Genomic DNA, 24,851 nt, shown 5'->3' with positions numbered 1-24,851 from the left:
CTCCCATGTAGTCGATGGTGGTTTGAGTCCCGGACCCAGTGGCTTAAACCCATGCTGGGCGCGTGTGCGTGTGTGCCCAGGATCCTGAGGAGAGAATAGAGGAGAAGGGATTGTGGCATAGCCATTCCCCCTGGGGGGGTGATTTCTCGCTTTCTGTCTCTCTGTCTCTCTGTCTCTCTTTGTCTTTCTGATGAGCGCACACACTCTATAGCAAAAACCTCTCAAATAAAACAAACAAAAAAAGATTTATTTAACTTTATTCATTCATTTTTAATTTGACCAGAGAGAGGCAGAGAGAGAGAAGATGAGAAAGCAAGCCACCACATCCAGGACTTGAACCATAGTTGGTCATTGGGAGTGTCCAGCACCTTAACCCACCATGCCATCCGCTGGTATTTTTTTAATTTGGCCAGAGAGAGACAGACAGAGAAAGGGAAAGCGAGAAAGCAAGCCACCAGGTTCAGGACTCAAACCATGGTTGGCTATGTGGGAATCCAGTGCCTTTAACCACATGTCACCTTTCGGTCCCAAGAACCACCTTTTTCTATACTTGCATTTTTGCTTTAATGTCTTCTACAGAACTAGGTCTTTTTGGTGTTTTAGGAGTTTTTCCTGTTTCTTGAATGATTCTTGACGTTTTGATCTTGGTGTTGATGATTTTGTCTTTTCCATTTTGGTTGATTTTTGAGCATTTTTGCCAGGAGTATCTTGTATAGATTTCTTCACTAGAGCTTTTTCTTCTGTTTCATCATCTTCGTCAACAGCATGTTTTACTTTTTTCTGTGAAAGCTTGCTACCACCTCCAGGGGGAGATCGCTTTCCAGATATGTTTAGAGTTTCACGTTCTCTTCCTCTTCCTCTTCTGCCTCTGCATCTTCCTCCACAGCTACTAAGTGCTGTCCACTAATATGCACAGGCCCTGAACCACACTTCAACCTTAATACCACAGGTGGTGGCATTTCAGAGCCCCCTAGGGAAACCGTTGGCTGTACAGACATTTTCAGTGTTGCCAGTGTTACTTCAATTAGACTGCCTTCATAATTCATTGCCTGTGCTTCAACAATGTGCAGTTCATCCTTTGTACCAGCACCTAAGCTGACCGTTCTTAAAGATAACTGGTGTTTATTTTCATCATTATCCATTTTAAAGTGATAATCTTTGTTGGCCTTTAGTTCACAACCGAAAAAATAGTTCTGGGGCCTCGGGGGCTCATGTCCATGTCCATCGAATCTTCCATGGGGTGGTGGCACACACTTAGGTGGGTGAGAAGGCGGATGGAGGTAAATAACTATGGCTCTCGAAAACAGCCATGCAGCACAGAATCACTCCAGAGACCTGAGAGAGATTTTTGCTATAGGGTGCATGTGCTCGCTGGAGAGACAGAGACAGAAAGTGAGAAATCACTCCCCCAGAGGGGATGGCCATTCTGTAGTCGCTTCTCTTCCATCCTCCTCTTGGAATTTTGGGACCATAAACACACGTGCCTGGCATGAGATTTAAGCCATCAGGTCTAGAACTCTAATTGCAGTTGACCATAAGGGAGTCCAGCGACATAACCATTATACCATCTGCTGGTCCCAAAGAGCCACTGTCTATTGAGAACAAACAAGGATGACTATTATTGTTCCATATAATTCTAGAAGTTCTAGCTAATACACTAAACCAAGAGACAGAAATGAGCATTTTGAGAAAGGAATTCTCATTATTACTGAGATGATAGGATAATTGAGAAAACCAAGTAAAATTTATTAAAATCAGTAAGCATAATAAGACAGTTTGAAAACATTAAAAAGATACTAAAGTAAAAACTGTTCTATACATAGCAAATAAGTAGTTAGAAAAATTAATGGGTAGGGACCAGCAGATGGCGTAATGGTTACATTGCTGGACCTCCCACCTAGTCGACCGCAGTTTGAGTCCTGGACCTGGTGGCTTGAACCTCATGCTGATGTTTGTGCGTGTGTGCCCAAGATCCTGAGCAGAGAATGGAGGAGAAGGGATTGTAGCGTGACCATCTCCTGGAAGGGTGATTTCTCGGTTTCTGTCTCTCCAGTGAGTGCATGTGCCCTGTAGTAAAAATCTTTCTCTCAAAAAATTAATGTGTTAAGAAAACCCTACTTGGGGCTAGCTGGTGGCTTTGGTGGTTAGTGGCACTAGATTCCCACATGGCTGACCGTGGTTCAAGTCCTGGACCTGGCAACTTGCTTTCTCACTTTCTCTATCTCTGTCTCTGGTCAAATTAAAAATGATAATGACAAATGGAATTAAATAAATAATTATATTAAAAAAAACCAAATTAAAAAATGATAATGACAAATGGAATTTAATAAATAATTATATTAAAAAACCCTCTACTCATACATATCAACTTTAACATGTAGGGCTCTTTAAGGAGAAAAAGTCAAGGGCCAGCAGGTGGTGTGGAGGTTAAAGCATTGGATCTCTCACGTCTGACTGCAAGTTGAGTCCTAGACCTGACAGTTTGACACTTACACCAGATGAGTGTTCTTAGGCACCCAAAAATCCCAAGAGGAGATGGCAGTGTGGCCATTATCCTAGGGGTGATTTCTCACTTTCACATTCTCTGTTCCTCTCTCTTTGGTGAGTGCACATGCCCTATCACAAAAACTTTAATTAAAAGAAAAAGTCAAAATTGTACTAAGACCAGTAGAATAAAATAAGTCAAAAAATTACTTGAGGTTTTCATCTTGGGGCCTGCAGGTGGCATGATAGTTAGGGCACTGGACTCCCACATGGCCAACCATGGTTTGAGTCCTGGACCTGGCAGCTCACTTTCACTTCTTCCTTTTCTCTGTCTCTCTCTGGTCAAATTAAAATAATAATAATAACAAATCATTCTTTTAAGAGATTTTATCTTGATATTATAATAGTAAAAAAGTTGCAAACAACATAAATGTCTACACAAAACATGATTTATTATTTATTTATACCTCATCCTGTCTCAAAGTGGTTTTAAAGTAGCTTTCATAAAATATAACATACAAATAAGTGAAGAACTAGGGCAAAGGGAAGTTTGAGGAATGGACAGCAGATTTATTCTGAGCTTTCCAACAGTCAGATTAAAGAAGGAGTAGGATCCATATTCCCAGCTTAAAATCCTAAAATACTGAGTTACTTGCGGGACCAGCAGTTAGCGTAATGGCTATGTCGCTGGACTCCGACGTAGTCGACCGCAGTTTGTGTCCCGGACCGGGTGGCTTAAAACTCACGTCGGGCGCGTGTGCATGCGTGCCCAAAATCCTGAGAGGAGAACGGAGGAGAAGGGATTGTGGCGTGGCCATCCCTCCCGGGGGGTGATTTCTCTCTTTCTGTCTCTATGTCTCTCTCTGTCTGGCTGGCGAGCACACGCGCCCTATAGTGAAAACCTCTTCAAAAATTAAAAAAATAAAAAAATAAAATACTGAGTTACTTGGGAGAAAACTTTTTTTCCCTAAGTATTTATTTATTATTATTTTTTTACATGAGTTTTGTCTTTCACAGAGAAAGACAGAAAGAGAGGGAGACTGAGAAAGCAAGCTGCCAGGTCTGGAACTCAAACCGTGGTTGGCCATGTGGGAATTCCAGCATCCCAACCACCATGCCACCTGCTGGCTGCATGGGAGAAAACTGTTTTAAGTACTGAGACCAAAGAGAATAATTTCTGGTGGGTCTCAACCAGAGGAGACCATATAGAGAACGGTCATTTTGACAACCTAACAACAGAAACCAACTTTATAGAACTATTTCTTTCTTTTTTTTGCTAGAGGAAGCCTGGACTCACCAGAGAGAGACAAACAGACAGGGAGGGACAGGAGAAAGTACTCTCTAGGGGGCATGGTCATGCCACAATCCCTTCTCTTTCATTTCTCCCTCCTTTTGGGATTTTGGGCATGCATGCACACACAGCTAGCATGCTTCTCAAGCCACCAGGTCTGAGACTCAAAGCATGCAGTCAGCTGTGTGGAATCTGGCTGCCTTAACCATCAGGTCACAGGGACTGCCCTTCAGAGCGATTTCTTACAAAATTCCTTGTTAATGGGCCATGCACTGCCAACAGTTGGATCAAGTATTTTCAGCGGGATGAGAGTGCGGTAGGTGTGATGAACCAAGTGGTGTAGCTGAGATGAACCAAGGATGGCCCAGTTCTCTGCTCTGAGAGCTCAGCAGAGTGATATATTTTAGAGATGAAAACTGTGGTTCTGGTCTAATGTGACCTGTTACCCTGGTGTCCTGTGAATCTTCACAGATTAGCCACTGAATTTTTCATCAGAATTTTACGTTTATTTTTGCTACAGCTGGTGATCCAAACTGCTGAGGAATCTGCCACATGGTAGTGTGGGATATGATCTACAGCGGCCACCAGAGATGCCGGGCAGGAGGCAAGAGGTACCACTCAGTTTGACACACTAGAGAGAATTTAACATGGATGGACTGAACAGGCTCTGAAAATATTCCCTTGAATTACATTTTGGTAAGTGTCTGGGGAGCAAGTAGTCTGTGGTCAGGTACAGGTCCACATGTGCTCTAGTGGACCTGTGGAGTTGACAACTTCGGTGAAGGTTGAGATACCTCAGGAGGTGAGATGCTTACATAGAAGGTTAGCTCATCCCCCACAAGGAGGTGGGAAAAGGAAGTTGATGTGGGCAGAACCAAGATCTCCTTAAACAACAAATCGAGGTCTAATCCACCATATGTTGGAAAGGGTAATCAAGGTTCCCACATTTCCACATCATAGAGCATAGCCACATTAATTAAGTTAATTAACTAAGAGGCCAGCAGATGGCGTAATGGTTATGTCACTGGACTCCCATGTATTCAACTGCAGTTCGAGTACTGGATTCAACAGCTTGAAGCTCTAAAAACAATAATAATTTATTTGTCAAGTTCTATGAAAAAGACTATTAGACTATCATGCATGCCCAGAATCCTGAGAGGAGAATGGAGGATAAGGGGTTGTGGTGTGGCCATCCCCCCTGGGGGGTGATTTCTTGCTTTCTTGTCTCCCATGAGTACGTGCATCTTATAGCAAAATCTCTTCTTTAAAAAAAAAAAATTAATTTTTTAGTTTATGATAGACCATGTGCAATTGCTTGGGGATAGAGTGGGTGGGTGGGAATGAACTCCCCAGTGGGATAGCCACACCAGAAACCCTTTTCCATCATTCTCCTCTTGGGACTTTGGGTATACATGCGTATGTGCCCAGCATGTTTTCAAGCTGTCAAGTCCAAGACTCAAACTGCACAGTTGGTCATGTAAGACTCAACCATTTTACACTGGCTGGGCCTGCCACATTAATTTTAAGTCCTGAAGAACTGTTTTTTAAATGAATGCTATTGAGCCTTCTCCTAAGTAACAGGGAAAAAAATTGTAAGGTAGCCATAGAACATCTGACTTAAACTTATATGACTTCCTGGTAAGTCCTTCAAGGCATATGGTGTTCAAGTAGGTAGTAACCAGGGTGGTAAAAGAGGGTTTGAAATCTGTGTCTGAACCTCAGATTCTTCATCTGCCACGTAAGGATATTAGTACCTACCATAGGGTTAGTGTTAGGATTAAATGAGGCAGGTAGTACACGTTATGCATTTTTTTTTTTTTTTTTTAGAATTAAGGCATGTATTTACTTGGGTGCAAGAAATTTTGAAATCCAGGCATAGTTTTTTTTTTATTATTATTACATATTTTCTGTGAACTCTTTGAGGACCCCTCATATCTGATCACATTTTTTAAAATTAATTAATTTATTTGTGTATATACATTCAATCACATTGTTTAGCTTACAATGTGAGCATTTCAATATGTGACGTTATGCATTTTTAAAACTGATAACATGTTTTCACCACAAAGCAGAGACAGACAGGTAGATACCCTTCATAGGTCTGGTCATGCTGTGATCCCCCTACCCAGTCCTCCTGCTCCTCAGGGAGCCTGTGCCTGGTGTGTTTTCAGCCCGATTCAGGGATCTAAACCTGCAGTCGGCCATGGGGCTTCCAGCCTTGCAGGACACTAAGTCACTGCTGCACCCAAGAGCCTGGGCCGTAAAGTGTGTTTGCCATATAGCCTGACACACAGCACTCAGCAAGTGTTAGCTGTCATCGATGATCACGTTGTTAAAATTATTTCAAGTATCCATTTGAGACCACCGTAATTATAGTTCATTAAGGTATCTGGTATAACCTAAATAAATGAACAGCAGCGTCATGCCCATGGATTTCATAAAGGTCATAGTATCACTCTGAGCTGCTCTCTAGATTGAATATACTCCAATAAAATTCTAATAGTCTTTTTCATAGAACTTGACAAATACATTATTATTTTTTTTAAGAGAGATTTTTGCTGTATGTCTCACGTGTTCACCAGAGAGACTGTAAGTGAGAAATCATGCCCATGGGAGATGGCTATGCCACAGTCTCTTTTCTTTCATTCTCCTTTTGGGATCTTGGGCACACATGCACATGTACCTGGCATGAGTTTTAAACCACTGAATCTGGGACTCAAACCGCTGTCAGCTACGTGGGAGTTCAGCCATGTAACCATGACGCCATCTGGTGATCCTGACAAGTAAATTCTAAAATGTGTATGTAAGAGCAAAGGACCATGTGTAGCTGATTCGCTCTTGAAAAAGAAAAACAAAGTAGAGGACTCATCCTATCAAATATCAAGACTTACTATGATATAAAGCTGTGGTGGAGCCAGCCAGTGGCCTGGTAGTTAAGAAGTTGGATCCCACATTGCCAACTGCATGGTTCGGAGTTTCTTCCTCTCTCTCTCTCTTTGCCTGATGAACACATGTGTTGTCTGGCATGTATGCATGCTTGCATGCATCAGTCAGTCACTTCCTAAAATAAAGGAATCTGGTATTCGTTTGTTTTGGCATTTCTTTCTCTCTCTTTCAGGGTTTCACTGTCATGATCCTCTCGCCTCAGCTTTCCAGTGGGGACTCCAGGCATGTGCTACCATGCTTGACTCTGTCTTAGACAAAGTCTTGCAGTAGCCACCAGTGGGCTGGGCTGCAGAGGGCGGCAGAAGCGGCACACCAAAACTTAAAACTTTTATGTAACCAAGTCATGGCTCTTTACTGCTATGCTTAGAAGGAGACACTAGTGTTGTAGAAAATATTCATTTAAATTTTCTTTTAGTATTTCTTTCATTTAAATATTGAATTGCTATGGAAATTATTTTGGTATAATACAAAAGGTTGGGTCCACCTAATTCTTATTCCAAGTGGCTATTTGGTAAAATAAAAATAAAATATACAAATCCCTGGTGGCGGCCTCCAATTTGTTTCATGTAACTCCCTGGCCAGAGTTCTATTTTTGCTACTAGATGGTCATTGTCTAATAATTGACTAGACACTGTGAATTATTAGACAATTGTTAAAACATTGGGTGAGCCTAGTGTTTGGTGAGAGGCAGGATAGAAAGAACCTTTTATGTTCTGATATGTATCAAATTATCTTATCTTATGTTTCTGAGGTAGGATTTGTCAAAGTTATTTGAAGCCTTTTGGTTATCCCTGCCCTTCTCATCCTTGTAATCTCTCAAATTCGGCCACAGGAGCAGGTGTGTGGTGATTCTGAGCAAAAGGTGGAAGGCAAAGGGCAGCTTTCCTGAGGGTGGTCACATCTGGGCATCTTTATCTCATGCCAGCATTTACTATTAATCGGGGACCCAGATAAGTTCTGGAGACTTTTCCTTTTGGCTTCATACTCACAAAACTCTTTTTAGTGACTTTAAAAAGTCTCTTCCTTGAGACCAGCAGTTGGCATAATGGCTATGTCGCTGGACTCCCCTGTAGTCAATTGCAGTTTGAGTCCCAGACCCGGTGGCTTAAACTCACACTGCTCACACCGGGCGCGTGTGCATGCGTGCCCAAGATCCTGAAAGGAGAATGGAGGAGAAGGGATTGTGACTTGCCATTCTCCTTTCAGGATTGTAGGCATGCACATACATGTGCCTGGTGTGTTTTTCAAGCTATCAAGTTCAAGACTCGAACTGCTGAGTCAGCCATATGAGATCCAGCCACCTTAACCACCAGGCCACCAGCAAATCCAGTCACCTCTCAGCGTTTTAATACGGAGAACCTGCTGCCCTGATTGATCAGGGAATGCTACTCTAATTGAGTTCTGGTTTCCCAACCAGGGGAAGTATTTACAACATTTGTAGATGTAATATTTGCAGATGTAACTAATTCCATTATTAATAAAATTGTAAGGGGGACCAGCAGGTGACATGGTGGTTAAGACTGAACTCCTCCCACATGGCCGAACGTGGCTCGAGCCCTGGACCTGGTGGATTGCTTTCTTACCTTCCCTCTCTCTCTCTGTGTGTCTGGTGAATTAAAAATAATAATAATAATAATAATAAAATAAATAATTCTTTAAAAAAATAAAATCTTGAAATAAAAAAAGAATTGTATAAACTAGTTCTTGTCGATTCTTGGCCAGGTTCTAGAATGCTCTGGCAAAGAGATGGCTCGTGTGCCTCCGTGGGAAGCACTGGGAATTTCAGCACAGGCTCATCAAGAATAGGAGACACAAGGTTCTCCATCCCATCAGATTCATCTGCCTTTTTTTTTTTTTTTTGAGAGGTTTTTGCTATAAGATGTGTGCGTTCGCCAGAAAGAAAGGGAGAAACAGAGAGACAGAAAGCGAGAAATCACCCCCCGGGGGGGATGACCACACCGCAATCCCTTCTCCGTTCTTCTCTCAGGATCTTGGGCACACATGCACACGTGCCCGGCGTGAGTTTAAGCCACCAGATCCAGGACTCGAACCTGTCAACTACATGGGAGTCCAGCAACATAGCCCTTATGCCAACTGCTGGTCCCAAGATTCATCTGCTTTTAATAGCAAATATTTTGTAATGTTTCTTCTACTGTCCTTAACATAATATAAACTACTAATATACATTATTTGTTAAATAAGTAAATAAATAAGATAACATGATTGCACACACACATACACAGTTCCCTTAAAGTAATATAAAGGAGAAATTTACACATTTGATAAAATTTATTCTTGTGTGCAGATGTTTAGGTATGACCGTACTAGAAAACATAAAGCACTGATAAGGTGTAAAGGGGCTTTTACCAACATGTAGGATCACAAGGATACAGATTGCTACAAGTGCAGAGTTGATATAGGCACGTAGGGCAGCATTGCTCTCTGTGGAGTGGTTTTCAGAAATAGTGAAGACCTCCCAGTAAATGATCTGAACAAAACAGTATGATCTTTCTACCACTTACATGGACGTTCCCATCCTAGAAAAGTTAGCATATATGAAACTGTGTTAAAAAATACCTCGTGTGGAACCCAGTGGGTGATGTGGTGGTTGAGGTGCTGGACTCCCACATGGCCGACCGTGATTCGAGTCCTGGACCCGACAGCTCGCTTTCTCATTTTCTCTTTTTCTCTCTGGTGAGTGCATGTGCCCCATGGCAAGTTAAATAATAATACATTTTTAAAAAGATTTTTAAAATTTAACTTTCTTTCTTTACTTATTTTAGTTTGACCACAGAGGGACAGAGTGACAGAAAAAGAGAGAAAGAAAGTGAGAAAGCAAACCGCCAGGTCCGGGACTCGAACTGAGGTCAGCTGTATTGAGTCCAGCACTCTCAACCACCATGCTGTCTGCTGGCTCCATAATAAATCTTAAATCAAAAACAAAAACAAAAAAACCTCCTTGTGTTTTGGCAACCTGTTGAGTTTACAAATTACAATCTTTGTAATTCTTCAGTAATTTTTTTCTCATCATATCTACGGAGGAAAAGGAAAGTGAACATAGACTGTGTTGAAAGTTTTTTTTTGTTGTTATTTTGTCTGATTCTCTCCTCTTAGGAATCAATTCTTGAAAGTTAAGAATTGACTTTTGTCTAATACCAAGTTTTATTTTTTATTTAAGGCTATTTCTGATGCTTGGAAGCTATCCCTTTGGCTACAAAGATGGTAATAAACCTTTGCCTCCCACAGTTCAGACCAAGAATTCACTGCAACAAGGTAAACAAAGCTCGTAGATACAGATACAGACCTAAAACTGTGATACACATTTTTCATGCTTTTTCCACTTTCCTGCCTTGCGTATATGGTCTTTATTCAGGCTTACTGGACTTTGCCTCTTATTATTGTAGATTCTGTCCGACAGCATTTAGCTAAGTGCAGGTCAAGCTCATCTCTAGAATCATGCATCACATCATGAGGTGGGCAGTGATTCATTTTATGTGGGCTCTTTTTTTTTTATTATCATCATCATAATCTTCTTTATATTACATTGGATTACATATAACTTTACAATGTATTACATTGTTTTTTCAAAAGGGAATGCCATGCATATCAGTCAGTACAAAGACATTAATCTCCCTGCTTCAACATTCGATATCTATTCTATGTTTTCCCCAATCATTATTATTATTATTCTAATTATTTTTTAAAACAGTCAATCGCTATTTCTTATTTTGCTTGTAAAAATACTTTGCCCATCATGAAATACTTCTCAGACCAATCCAGTTGAGAATACTATACATGTCATCATCAACAGTTAATAAACCATATCTGTTTCTCACTAACGTCCTGCCTCTCTATTATTCACTTGCTATCTTTCTCTATCCTCTTCTCTTCACTTCCCCCATTCTGTGGGTTATTCTTTATTTTATTCTTTCTTTGATGATCAATTTCAATTCCAGTCAGAATCATAGCAAAGAACTCTCTCCTCCCCAGGTCATTTTGCTAATTTTTTTAAAGGACAATTTTATTTAACTTTATTTATTTATTATTTTTTAATTTGACCAGAGAGAGAGGGAGAGAAAGAGAGAAAGTGAGAAAGCAAACTGCCAGGTCTGGGACTCAAACCACAGTCAGCCATGTGGAAAGAGGTCCAGCACCTTAACCACCACATCACCTGCCAGCCTCAGCTAATTTCTTTTTTAAAAGCTTATTTATTTCTTTTATGAATGAGAGAAAGAGAGAATAGGGTCCCTATGCTGTGATCATTGTGTGCCTGGAGACTCAGGGAGGTCTCTGGGTGTGCACTGAGAACCTTCCCATGTGGGATTGCTCACAGCGTCATACTTCAACACTGTGCTGCCGTCTGGCTCTTGCTAATTTCTTATGCTTGGAAGAGTGGCATGTATTCGTTGTTTGGATTTTTTATTATTTATTATTTGAATGAGGCTTCCTCCCCTTTAGTGCAGAGGAGGGTATTTATCCCCAGAGCAGAGCAGACAATAAGGATATACCAAGGGAGAAGTTGAACCTCTTTCCTGGTTTGGAGTTTCTGCACACTGCATGCTATTTCAAGTCCCCAGATTGTTGGGCTAACTCCTTCAGACACAGATATCTTAAAATTACCATTGATTATAGCAATTATTAGAAATACCAAAAAGAGAAGAAGTTCCCCTAGTGCAGTCACTGTTTTAAATTTCCCATTCTCTTATGATTCGACCTGTTCTTGTGAATGTTTTTTTTTTATACCAAGATTCATCATTCATAGATTTACAAAAAGCTTGTTGTTATACTTGTCTAGGAAAACTGTTAGGATCCAATGCAAAATTGAGAACTTTAATGAATGTTTTTTTTTTTTTTTTTTTTGGAGAGATTTTCACTGTAGGGCGCGTGCGCTCGCCAGACAGAGAGAGAGACAGAGAGACAGAAAGCGAGAAATCACCCCCCAGGGGGGATGGTCACGCCGCAATCCCTTCTCCTCCATTCTCCTCTCGGGATCTTGGGCACGCATGCACACGCGCCCGGCGTGAGTTTTTTAAGCCACCGGGTCTGGGACACGAACCGCGGTCGACTACGTGGGAGTCCAGCGACATAGCCATTACGCTAACTGCTGGTTCCCTATGAATGTTTTGTTTTCCTTAAATCTGTATGGATTCATCCTCCAAAATATAAAAACATTGATATGCCTGGCCCCTTTTAACAGAGATGTTATTATTTTTTTAACAAAAAGTATTTATTTAATTTTATTTATTATTATTATCCTCTAATTTGACCAGAGAGAGACAGAGAGAAAGAAAGCCACCAGATCTGAAACTCGAACCATGACCTGCCATGTGGGAGTCCAGCACCTTATCATGCCACTTTCCAGCCCCCCAGATGTTACTTTGAATGGATTTTTGGCTTAGTTGAACAAGATTTTGTGGGTTTTTTTTTTTTTTTTAAGAGAGAGATCTTTGCTATAAAGTGTGTTTGCTTGCCAAAGAGACAGAGAGACAGAAAGCAAGAAATCACCCCTCAAGTGGGGATGCCCACGCTGCAGTCCCTTCTCCTCTATTCTCCTCTCAGGATCTTGGGCATACACACATGCATCTAGTGTGAGTTTTAAACCACCAGGTATGGGACTCAAACTGCAGTTGACTACGTGGGAGTTCAGTGCAGTCCCTTCTCCCTTCTCCTGGGATTTGGGGCATGCATGCACATATGCCCAGCATAATTTTTAAGCCAGCTGGTTTGGGACTTGAGTTGAGGTTGGTGATGTGGGAGTCCAATGCCTTATCTACTAATACCACCTGCTGACCCAGTAGAAGGCATTGTTAAATAGAGAATTGCTTTAAATATTTTTCTTAGGGGACCAGCAGATGGTGTAATGGTTATGTCACTGGACTCCCATGTAGTCGACTGCAGTTCAAGTCCCAGACCTTAAACTCACACCAGGCACATATGTGTGTACCCAAGATCCTGAGAGGAGAATAGAGGAAAAAGGGCTGTGGTGTGGCCATCTCCCCTGGGGAACGATTTCTCACTTTCTGTCTATATGTCTCTCCAGTGAGCACACATGCCCTATAGCAAAAATTTCTCTTAAAAATCTTTTTTCTTAGAAGTGAAAACATTTTGGGGGACCAGCAGTTAGCGTAATGGCTATGTCGCCGGACTCCCACATAGTCGACCGTGGTTCGTGTCCTGGAAACTCACACTGGGCATGTGTGCGTGCATGCCCAAGATCCCGAGAGGAGAATGGAAGAGAAGGGATTGTGGCATGGCCATCCCTCCTGGGGGGTGATTTCTCGCTTTCTGTCTCTCTGTCTCTCTCTCTCTGTCTGGTGAGCGCATGCGCTCTATAGCAAAAACCTCTTAAAAAAAAAAAGAAGTGAAAAAATTTTGTACACTAGTTGTCGTCATTTGTTTTAACATGTCTCATTTCGTCGTTTAATCTAGATATCAGCTGATGGTTATGAAGTAGAAAATCTCATCTCCGAAGACCTCACAAAGAGAAGTCATGGTTTCAGGACAGAGTATTTCATTAAACCACCAGTCTATGTGACGGTTTCCTTTCCTTTTAATGTGGAAATCTGTAGGATTAACATAGACCTCTCAGCTGGGGTAGGCCAGAATGTCACTGGTCTGGAAATGTACACGTCTGCCTTATCTAGCAGAGGGTCTTGGGGTACTCCTGAGGGCCAGAGCACAGGCCCAGCTGAACCATCTGTCCCAGACAAGGAGGCATTCACCTTGGTAGGCAAAGTCTTACTGAAAAACCAGAGCCAAGTGGTGTTCAGCCACAGGGGCTTCAAGGCCAGGCCGCCTTTTAGCCCAATGGAAGTCACACCCCCCTCCCCTGCTATTGTGGCCCAGGAGCTCTGGAATAAAGGGGCACTTTCCCTTAGCCACGTGGCCCATCTCAAGATCTGTATCACCCACGTGATGGGCAGTGGCATCCCTTGCATCAAGAGGTTGGAAGTGTGGGGCCAGCCAGCCAAGACCTGCTCTCAAGAGGTGATAGACAGCGTCTTGCTGGTTGCCTCAGAGAGTCTGCCTCAGGGCTTGGCTCTGCAGGCCCCAGCCTTGCCCATGGAGAGTGACTGTGACCCAGGAGTCCTGGGTGAGGGCCAGCAGGCCCCCTCCAGTCTGCAGGAGCTGACTGAGGTGATTCAGGATGTACCTGAGGAGTTTCTGGACCCCATCACTCTGGAGATCATGCCTTGCCCCATGCTGCTGCCCTCAGGCAAGGTCATCGACCAGAGCACACTGGAGAAGTGTAACCGCAGTGAAGCTGCCTGGGGCCGAGTACCCAGCGACCCTTTCACAGGGGTAGCCTTTACTCCACACTCCCAGCCGCTGCCTCACCCCTCCCTGAAAGCCCGGATTGACCATTTCCTGCTTCAGCACTCCATCCCTGGCTGCCATGTGCTTGGGAGAGCACAGCCTGCACTGGCAGTGACCCCGTCTTCCATTGCTCTGCCCTCTCGGAAAAGGAAGATGGAGCAGGTAGACCATGCCCCCGACAGTAGCCATGGTGTGACTGCGTCCTGCTTTTCTACCACAAGCCCTCTGGTCTTACCCACTACCTCAGAGCACACCGCTAAGAAGATGAAGGCCACCAGTGAGCTGGGCCTGACCCACATGGACTGCTCAACAGGTAATTCACCGTCCTCTGTCCACAGCTGTCATCATCCCCACCCTTTGGGGCACACTTGGCACCGTTGCCCCTATCTTTTTTTTTTTTTGGAGAGATTTTCACTATAGGGCACGTGCGTTCGCCAGACAGACAGAGAGAGACATAGAGACAGAAAGCGAGAAATCACCCCCCAGGGGGGATGGTCACGCCGCAATCCCTTCTCCTCCATTCTCCTCTCGAGATCTTGGGCACGCACGCACACGCGCCCGGCGTGAGTTTTAAGCCACTGGGTCCAGGACACGAACCGCGGTCGACTACGTGGGAGTCCAGTGACATAGCCATTACACTAACTGCTGGTTCCCAGTTGCCCCTATCTTTATGCTTAGTGGATATCAGTCCTCAGAGTGGCGCCAAGGCTTCTCATTTCTCACATGAATCCCCTCTGCCCTCTTCAGACCAGAGGAGAGCCAGAGGCCCTGGAGGGCTTAGATTGTTCTCAACTATTCCAGGTTTTAGGCCATGCTTTGTTCCTTCAGTCACGATGGTCCCACTGAAGGTTATGCCTTCCTCAGTCATCCTGGCTTCCTATGTCTTTCCTGGGACATTTCCAGTGATTTCTGGGACCAGTGATGCTGCCCTCTCTGAGGAGAGCATCTGTGGGTCACTTGGTGACTGTGCGGCAGGACGTGTTTAGCCAGCCATGTGGCTTTGCTTGAGCTCAGCTTTTCTCCCCAGGAACCCCACATCCACCCTTCCTGTGTTTCCTCATGCATTGGCTTCAGATATAGAGCCTTTGTTTTGCTGAGCTCTGCATTCACACTCATGTTCACACCCTGAGGCCCGGCGGGTGAAAGACCATGGTGATCTTCATGTCTTCTAAGTAAGATAGACAAGTCATATGTCTAAATTCTAGTAAAAGACAAGAGAATAATTAAGGAATATAAATAAAAAATGGCTTCTCAGCTGAGGAAAGTGTGAGTGGAAATCCTGGTACTTCAATTAGATTATCTGTCTTCAAGCCAGAGTAAATGATTCAGGGCAAAGGACTGTTTGTTTACAGAAGAGATAAAAGTATTTTTTTATTATTTTAAAACAATATTTTTTAAGTTTATTTCTCCTTTGAGGGAATGAAGAAAGAGAGAAACAAAACAGAGAATACCCCAGTAGTCTTCATACCACAGCTCCCCCAATCTCAATCAGCCTGGATCACAGGCATGTGCACGTGCACCGTGTGCTCAGGGAGGTCCTGGGGCCTGAATCCAGGACCTTTTACCTCTGGGTGCAGTTGTAGTACCACTGTGCAACCAGCTGGCCCTCAACGAGCTCTTTTAAATGTCAAACTGAGACAAAATGAATATTAGAGATTTTTGGAATCTAAGGTACGTAAGGGTTTTAAAGTTGATTTTATAAAAATTCTTAAGACTACTTTTTTATATAAAATTTTATTCATTGTCATTATTTTATTATTTTTTTGAAGTTGACCAACAGAGAGAGACAGAGAGACAGAAAGTGAGAAAGAAAGCTGCCAGGTCCAGGACTTGAACTGTGTGAGAGTTCAGCTGCCTCAACCATCATGCCACCTGCTGGCCCCTCTTTAGATTACTTTGTCACTGTGCTGTTTAAACTAAATCTGACTTTAACATTGATTTTTTGTTTTTTTCTTTTTTTAAAAAAATATTTATCTTATTTATTTGTGGTGATTTTCAAGCTGCTGGGTCCAGGACTCAAACCATAGCCAGCCATGTGGGAATCCAGCACCTTAACCATCACACCACCTGCTGGCCCTAGCATTTATTTTTAAAGAATTATTTTATTTAACTGTATTTTATTTATCTGTTTATTTATAATTTGACCAGAGAAGGACAGAGTGAATGAGTGAGAGAGAGAGAGAGAGAGAGAGAGAGAGAAATAGTAAGAATGCAAGCCACCAGATCCAGGACTTGAACCGTGGTCTGCCATGTGGGAGTCCAGTGCCCTTAACCACCATACCACCTGCCGGCCCCCTAACATTTTAAAAATGATTTATTTATTTATTTTGAGATCCAATCTTATTTGTTTCTCTTAATTTTCTTATTGTGTCTCTTCTCGTTTCTCTTATTTTTGACTGGATTCCGACTTAGAAGTAGAAGCTCTCAGATAGGACAGCCTGTGTCTCTTGGCAATTTGTTCTTGGCATTTTTCTTAAGCCTTCTACATTCTCTTGGCCAAAAGTTAGCATATTGTGCTGCTTCTTCCTTATTTTTCCTGCTACGTTTCTTGAGAGCAGTACACCGGTTTTGTGTTGCTGGACATGTGGAGTCACAAGACGCTGGATCTTAGGTGCTCTGATCCTAGGTTTTGTACCTCTTTATTTAAGGGCTTTCTTACGACATATTGGTAGACATCATCTTCCTTAGAGAGATTGAAAAGTTTTGAATTTTGCTAGCTCTCTTAGGGCCCAGGCGACAAGGCATTGTGGTATCAGTCAGTTCTGGAATATCCTTCTCTCCTTTCTTTTTTTTACAGTAACCAAGTTAAGAATGCTCAGATTGGCATCCATACTGCAACCCCAAACAGATTTACACTTTCTTTCTCCAGTTCTCCTTGGTCTGTTATAGGAATGTCCCTTCCTCAGTAGCAGGTGGACACGGCTGTGGGTCAAGACATGTACCTAAAATCCCAAGAGGAGAATGGAGGAGAAGGGATTGTGGCATGGCCATTCCCCCTGGGTGATTTCTCTGTCTCTCTGTTTCTGGTGAGCGCACACCAGTAGCAAAACTTTTTCTTTTTTTTTTTTAAGAGAGATTTTTGCTGTAGGGTATGTGTGCTCGCCGGAGACACAGAGACAGACATAGAGGAAGTGAGAAATCACCTCCCAAGGGGACCCCTAGATTGTGGAATGGTCAGAGTGAGGTCTGAGTTACTCTGCTTGGTCGTAACTGCTTTGCTTTAGTTAACAGGAGCGAGCGAACTCCAACAGAATGTGGGCAAGCAGCCTTGTAAGGTGCGGGGGTGCCCAGAAGGGAGGAGTTGGGGAAAGAAGACTGAGGGTGCAGGGAAGGGAATAGGAGGGGAGTATGGGGCAGAGCTGGGATTTGCTAGCCCCAGTCATTTCCTTGACTAGCAGAGAGGCCTTCAGAAAAGAGGGTGCAGTTCTGGAGTTGAGCCACAAGGTGGCCCACACCAGCCCACCAATTTGTGGGGAGGAAGAAAGCTAAAGCCGAACCCAGGAACCAAAAGCTAGGATGGCTGGAAACTGTCAGGCTTTCCAGGGCTTTCACTCCTTGGTCCTGGAATCACAGCCCACTAGTAGACAGTAGAAAAGACTTCCTTGACATTTATGTGTATCCACAGGGGCAAGTACCATTTTTTTGTGTTATATATTTATTTATTTTCGTTTTTAATACCAGAGGATGAGAGAGAGAGAAGGGAAAAAGCAACTCCTAGTGGAGTGTGGTCACACTGTAATTCCTTCTCCTCCATTTCTCTTACCTTGTTAGGATTTCAGGCATACACACATGTCTGGTGTATTTTTAAAGGTGCCTGAGCCAGGATTCGAACCTTGTAGTCAGCCGTGTGTGATCCGGCTCCCTTTCCCATTAGGCTACCGAGCTAACCTTCAGATGCCATTTTTATAGTTCTCAACCTGAGCAGAGCCTGTCCCAAAGCTTGGAAATTGCCTTGACATCCCCCCTCGGCTCCATGCCCTCCTTCACGGCTCGGCTGACCAGGGGGCAGCTCCAACATCTGGGCACACGAGGGAGCAGCGCTTCCTGCAGGCCAGGTGCTGGCTCGGGTAACAGGGGCCCTCTATCACCTCTCTGCAGGTTGCAGGGCTTTGGCTCTGGGGACTCTGGGAGCCCGCATGCCAGCCTCTTCCTCAGGTCCCACCCCAGCCTGAGGAGAACCTGCTCTCTTACCTTCTAGTAGGAGGGGAGGGGACACTTGTGAAGTTGAACTCTTCACAAGAAGGACTTCTGTAGTCAATCCTTAGTAATTCTTTGGACTTAGGGCTTGACTAGCTATGTTTTGCTGTGATTTTTTGTGTGTGTGTCATTTAAGTTAGTTATCCTCTCATAAGGATTTTGTTTTTCCTATTATTAAAGAAATTTTATTTTTAAAGAGATTGTTATAGGGTGTGCGTGCTCACCAGAGAGACATAGTGAGGGGGCGGCCATGCCGTAGTCCCTTCTCCTTCATTCTCCTCTTAGGATTTTGGGCAGGCACATGCACAACACCCAGCGTGAGTTTCAAGCCCCTGGGTCCAGGACTTGAACCTTAGTCGGCCATGTAGGATTCCACCTCCTTAACCACTATGCCACCTGCCACACAGACCTTTTTAATTTTTTACTCTTTTTTTTTTTTTTTTTTTTTTAAATTTGGGGTCCCTAGAGTAGGAGGAAGAAAGCATGGTCACAGAGCAGTTTCTTCTCCATTTCTCCATCCTGTAGGGTTTTGGGGCACCCCAATAGGTGCCTGGCGTGTTTTTTAAGCTGTTTGGGCTAAGATTTAAGCTGCTCAGGTGACCGCATAGGATCCAGCTGTCCTCCTTTTTATTTTTCTGATTTAGTGTGTCCTGCCTGTCATCCGGGGTACTTCCTGTTACTGTGATGAGAGGCTGGGGTTGAGCATGTCCCTGCATCCCTTCCTATGAACATTTCTTCGGTGGTGTAGGATAGAACAGCGCTAGCTTATGGGGCAGCCCTCGCCTGCAGTGAACCTGGAGCGTTGTATGACAGGACCTGTCAGAGTACAGAGTGAGGAGCTGACTGGAGTGCTGGGCTCTGATAAGGCAGAAGCTTGACTCTTCCTGCCACACAGAGCCAGTCCCATCTGTTGTCTGGATCCCAGGCTGGCTTCCTCCCCTGCCTCTCGTTCCTCACCTTCCTGTCTCTCCTCTGTCCACTCTAAGTGTGTTTCCTTTCTGCCCTTCCCTAGGAACCTGTCCTGTCAGAGTGACCAGCAGTGTCCGTCACTTGTCACATTCTGTGTCTGCTGGTCTCACTGTCTCAGTGAGCAGTGTCAGTGTGGCTGAGCGGCCTCTCCTTCCTGAAACACCCTTCCTCCGCCTCCAGGATGTTGTGCCCTTTTTCTTCTACCTCCAGCTGCTCCTCGTCAGTTTCCATTGTCCACTCTTCCTTCTCTATCAGACTCCAGCCCTGGCCTCTCATCTGGGCTTTCTGTCCCCCAGGCAAGAGCCCACTGGCCAGTGACTGGCCCTGTGCACTGCAGCTCCTGCCTCTCCTTGGAACTCAAGACCCTGACTGCCAGCTGCTCGGCCTCTTTCCACGTGCATCTTTTTTTTTTTTTTGAGAGGTTTTCGCTATAGGGCTCGTGCACTCGGCAGACAGACAGAGAGACACATAGAGACAGAAAGCAAGAAATCACCCTCCAGTGAGGATGGCCCCGCCGCAGTCCCTTCTCCGTTCTCCTCTTGGGATCTTGGGCACGCACGCACATGCGCCCGATGTGAGTTTTAAGCCACCAGGGCCGGGATGTGAACCGTGGTGGACTACGTGGGAGTCCAGCGCCATAGCCATTACGCTAACTGCTGGTCTCCCACGTGCATCTTGAGAATATACTGACTCCGCACTGTTCCTGTCTGCCCTCCACAGCTTTTCCTCCCCCACCTCCCATCAGCCTGTCTGGGGAAAGAGCAGCATCTTCTACCCTGCAGTCAGGCCACTAGCATCGAAGTCATCCTTGATTTCTTCACAACCCAACTTGGCGTTTGACTTACCAAATCCTATCTATAGTCCTCCAGCTTCGACCTCAGATCGGTCCTCTCTGCTCTACCATGGCTGCCACCCTGGCCCAGCTTCCGCGCCCCTCCCGGACTCCTGCAGTGGCTCCTGCTGGTCTCCCTCAGCCAGCCTTGTGTTACCCAGCTGTCATGCCAGCAGTCAGAGGGGTCTGTTTATAATGTAAACCAGGTCTTGGTGCTCCACTGGTTAAAACCACCCACAGCCCGCCATTGTGCTTAGAATGAAACTGAACCTCCTGCTGCCTGTGAGGTCCTGTGGGTCACGGCCCCGTGCACCCTCCTCTGGGAGCCCTCCTGAAGCCACACTCACTTGTCATACTCTGTGTCTTTTTTCTTCCTCTAAAGAACAGCCCATTCTTTGTACTTGCTGTCCCTTTTACTCTGCATGGCTGGCCCCTTTACATTCTTAGTCTCCTCCCACAAGAGGCCATCCTGTCCCCCGTCCAAACTCAAGTCCCTTTTTCATTGTCTCTCTTTTTACTTTACCTTATTTTATTTTTTGAGAGAGAGAGATTTTTTCTATAGGGCTCACATGCTTGCTAGAGACACAAAGAGAGACATAGAGAGAGAAAGGGAGAAATAACCCGCAGCAGGGATGACCATGCCACAATCCCGTCTCCATTTTGCTCTCAGGATTTGGGGCACGTACACACATGCACCCAGCGTGAGCTTCTAGGTCTGGGACTTGAACCACGGTCAGCTATGAGGGAGTCCAGCACCTTAACCACTATACCACCTGCTGGCCCTACATTGTCTCTCTTAATCACCTTGATTTGCAGTTACATATTTGGGTTTCCAATAATTTTTTTCTTGATGGCCTGTTTTCTAACACTGAAACTGCCCCTGGGGCTATAGACCCCAAGACCCCTTAATAGGACATCTGCTTGGTGCTGGCAATAATTAGGGCCCTGACTTGCTTCCATAATACAGTGACAGGTGTGATTTTTTTTTTTAAAGTTGATTTCATGGGAGACGAGAGGATTAGCTTTGTCAGGGTCTCACCATGCTGTAATCCCCTCAGCCTTCCAGCCAGGCAGGATCCTTGCTGCCCCGCCGATGTGCCTGGTGCGTTCAGGTTCACCTGGGATCCAAACCCAGAGCCTCCCATGTGCTCCAGCGTCACATGGCACACGGCTTCTGCCGATTTTTAAGAGCCTAGGGGGAAAAGGTGCACCAAAGGTCAGCAGACCTCCAAAGCACCTAGCACAGAGCAAGTAAGGAAGGGCCTTCGTAAATAGCAGGCGGTGGCTCTTCCCTTCTGCTTTCTTCCCTTGTCCTTCCTTTTCTTCCTTCTTCCTTCCTCCCCTTCCTTGTAGAGGTTCACTTGGAAAGGAATCTTTCAGCTCAACTGTGTGATTCCTGGCCTGTGTGGACATGAGAGACTCCTGGTGCTTTTCGGTAGCTTAATGCCTGGCCCAAAGACGACACTTGAGGCCAGGCCACTCTCTCTCCTGGCTACAAGCCTTGCTCCCGAGGACTGAAGGTGCTGGCTCTGGACTGAGCAGCGTTTCTTGGCAGTGGGTCCCCTTGTGTCGGTGTTAGCTGCTGCCTTCACACACTGATTGCTGTGGGAGGGGCCGTGCTAGGCCCTGGGGATGAGCACATGAGAAGCACTGCCCCTCGAGAGGCTTCCAGAGCCTGAGGAGGAAACAGGCACGTGACCTGTGGTATGAGAAAGGCTGGCCGCCTCTGAAAGCCCAGCTTCCCAGAAGGGTGTGACCTGAGCCAAGTCTCAGGAAAAGGGCATTCTAGGGAGGGCACAGCAGGCATGCAGCCAGGAGTCCAGCAGTGCAGGGTGTGGGGAAGTGAGGCCAAGCTGCTGGCTCTACAAGGTGCAGAGAGTCTGAGAGGCCCGACAGGCCTGCACAGGAGTCCTGACTGCCCCAGAAAGGGGTCGCGAGCCCCTATAGGGTGTAAGGAGGAGGCGTGGGGTGGTCAGGTTGTATGGGTGGGCCATTGGAGGAAACTTTGAGGGTGACTTGAGAGGACAAAACTGAGGAGTGTCAGTGTTTTCCTTGGAGTAGCCTGTAGTCCGTAATGAAAGTGGGTGAAGAGGAGGGGTGGGTTTAGTCCCTTTGGGAAAGATGGCTAGAACTGAGCCTCAAGGACAGGTGGAACCCACCCCCTGCCACTCTTGAGGGTGTGGACTGGGGGAGAAAGCAGCTCTTCAGGCAAGGGCCACAGGGGGAGGTAGACCTGGGGGTGTGGATTGGGGACAAGAGCAGCAGGAGCTGCCTATAAACCTCATTCAGGGAGGTCCTGCAGGAGTCTGGGGCGTGGGGAGCCTGCCCCTCCAGCTACTTCCCTTCTCCTGACCTGCCCCATCTCTGGCCTTCGCTGCTTTCCCCTTCCTTGTCTCCTCTTGCAGTTCTGTCGTCCCAGTGAACTTGTGCCTGCTCTAGCCCTGGCAGCCTGACTCAGGCGAAAATGTACCCCGCAGAGAGATGGGGTGGGGTGAGGCGAGTCCTGCCCACTGCCCTCAGAAGCCAGCTCTCCTCGAGCCCTCATGGGAGCACAGTAGACAGGAGGCCTCCTGAGTTCCCAGGGTCCCCGCCTCTCCCTCCCAGGTCAGCCAGAGTGGGCTAAAGAGGGACAGAGCCAGGCCACTGCAGCTCTCTGTGGTGGGGAGGTGCGCCCTCAGACAGAGCCTAGGCACGAGTGACCTCTAACCCTGACTCTTTCTTCCTGATTCACCAGAGCAGCCTGGGAGCATCTTGGGCCCCGAGTGCGCCTCCTGCAAGAGAGTGTTTTCTCCCTACTTCAGAAAGGAGCCCGTGTACCAGCTGCCCTGTGGCCACCTCCTGTGCCGGCCCTGCCTGGGTGAGAAACAGCCCCGCCTCTCCCTCCCAGGTCAGCCAGAGTGGGCTAAAGAGGGACAGAGCCAGGCCACTGCAGCTCTCTGTGGTGGGGAGGTGCGCCCTCAGACAGAGCCTAGGCACGAGTGACCTCTAACCCTGACTCTTTCTTCCTGATTCACCAGAGCAGCCTGGGAGCATCTTGGGCCCCGAGTGCGCCTCCTGCAAGAGAGTGTTTTCTCCCTACTTCAGAAAGGAGCCCGTGTACCAGCTGCCCTGTGGCCACCTCCTGTGCCGGCCCTGCCTGGGTGAGAAACAGCGCTCGCTGCCCATGACGTGCCCAGCCTGCCAGCGGCCCGTTGCCAGCCAGGATGTGCTGCGGGTCCACTTCTGAGCGACCAGCCTCTACTGGAGAAGACCCGCTGCTGGGAGGAGCTGAGGGGGACAGAGTCCCAGGCACTGAGCTGCCTTTTCTTTCCCGGGGCTTTCCTTTATCACCTCGCAGTGTGGCGTGCCAGAGCGAGGCCTAGGGCTGGCCAGCTGCTCCTGCCCAAGTGGCAGTAGGATAACAAAGCCATAGATGGGGCTGGGAGAGATGTCCTGCCAGGGCCTGCCGGAGCCAGCCCCTGGGCAGGAGCACCCCTGCTGAGGGCCCCGGTGTCTGCACACACCCCCATCCAGCAGTGCCGTGTGAGTGGAGCACAGTAGACTACGGCTCGGGATCTCCAAGAGAGCGTTGTCGCTTTCAGGGTCACCCCAGAGTGACTGTGGCAGGGATCTATGGAGTGCATGCCTCAGCCCCACCCCATGGCAGACCAGCCGAGCCTTAATAAAGTGATGGTGACGTCGCCGTGTGCTTCCTCCCAGTGGAGTGCCCGTCTGTGCCGTCATACTTCTGTTCCCACTGCAGCCCCTTGGGCTGTTTTCATGTCAACAGCCTGAAATGACAAAAGCTCGCGTTTTCAGACCCTCTAGTGTGTGAGTCCCAGAACCCTGGTGTGGGTGGAGACGGCCTTCTTGTCTCAGCTGCCTCCTAGAGCTGCCCTCTGAGGGGACCTGGTGTGGGTGGAGAGGGCCGACTTGTCTCAGCTGCCTCCTGGAGCTGCCCTCTGAGGGGACAGCACCTTTTCTGCATGTGGCCCATTTCAGGAAAAGTATGTGTTTATAGGCTGCTTTTTAGAATTTTTTTATTTCAAAATTTAGCTTTATGTAGCCCCAGAGGGGAAATATGTGTCTCTACAGTTCTGCGTACTGGGTTGAAGGGATTCTAGCCACCAGAAGAATGGTGGTGCGTCTGCCCTTCAGAGTCCCTGACCCTTTCTGAGCACATCTGGGGAGCGGCAGCCGGAGATGCTTCAGGATTTATCCTTGCAGTTTCCCCAAGCACCTGCGGACCTGCCTGCACACGTGGGCCCCAGGCTCTCTGTGCCCCAGTCCAGACCTGAGAATAGAGATGTGGGGTTGGGGTTAGGTTTGAGAGTCCCCGGGGGGTTGATGACAAAAGGTGGCTGTGGAGAGGTGACCTCATTCTTCCCCCTGCTTCCTGAGGGCGCTGACCAGTCCCCTGTGAGAGTCAGGTCTGCACCGATGGCCTCTCCTGCCTGGCTGGCGAGGCCCTGGGGTGCCCTTGGCCTTAGAGACCTGTGTCGCTCCAGATTGCCCCTCAACCCTCCTTGTGTGCTCGTGTTCTTGGAAAAGCCCCAGCAGGCAGCAAGAGCACTTCTTGGGGTGGAGCAGGGGGTGTCGCTACCTCAGCGTGTCATGGTCTCAGGGTAACACCTCCTTCCCTAGCCCTTCCCGCTGGGTGATGGTGTGTACACCGAGTGGCCAGTGTGGGATCAGTGTCAGCACAATGCCCAGACAGGGCAGGTCCTTCCGTCTCCCTTCTGGAAATGGCTAGGAGGTCAGTTCTAACTGGCTCCTGTTCCCCAGACAGCTCTGGTGGGAAACCAGGCGTGGGAGCCACAGGGTCAGCAAGACCTA

At 46.5% G+C, this 24,851-nt stretch overlaps 1 protein-coding gene across 1 annotated transcript in view; it reads left to right on the top strand.

The window, feature by feature from the left end:
- Positions 1-23,734, top strand: part of UBOX5 (U-box domain containing 5) — a 52,582-nt gene extending 28,848 nt beyond the window's left edge. Inside the window, exons 2-6 of the mRNA XM_006163957.3 lie at positions 4,296-4,471; positions 9,900-9,994; positions 13,151-14,361; positions 17,948-18,105; positions 23,054-23,734. Of these exons, the coding sequence (XP_006164019.1) occupies positions 9,941-9,994; positions 13,151-14,361; positions 17,948-18,105; positions 23,054-23,262 (1,632 nt within the window). The 5' untranslated portion in view covers positions 4,296-4,471; positions 9,900-9,940 and the 3' untranslated portion in view covers positions 23,263-23,734. The remainder of the gene's footprint in view (positions 1-4,295; positions 4,472-9,899; positions 9,995-13,150; positions 14,362-17,947; positions 18,106-23,053) is intronic.
- Positions 23,735-24,851: the final 1,117 nt, after the last annotated feature.

The sequence above is a fragment of the Tupaia chinensis genome, unplaced genomic scaffold (genome assembly GCF_000334495.1).
Source record: "Tupaia chinensis unplaced genomic scaffold, TupChi_1.0 Scaffold143574_1, whole genome shotgun sequence".
Taxonomy (NCBI): domain Eukaryota; kingdom Metazoa; phylum Chordata; class Mammalia; order Scandentia; family Tupaiidae; genus Tupaia; species Tupaia belangeri.
This window is presented reverse-complemented; position numbering and strand designations above follow the sequence as displayed.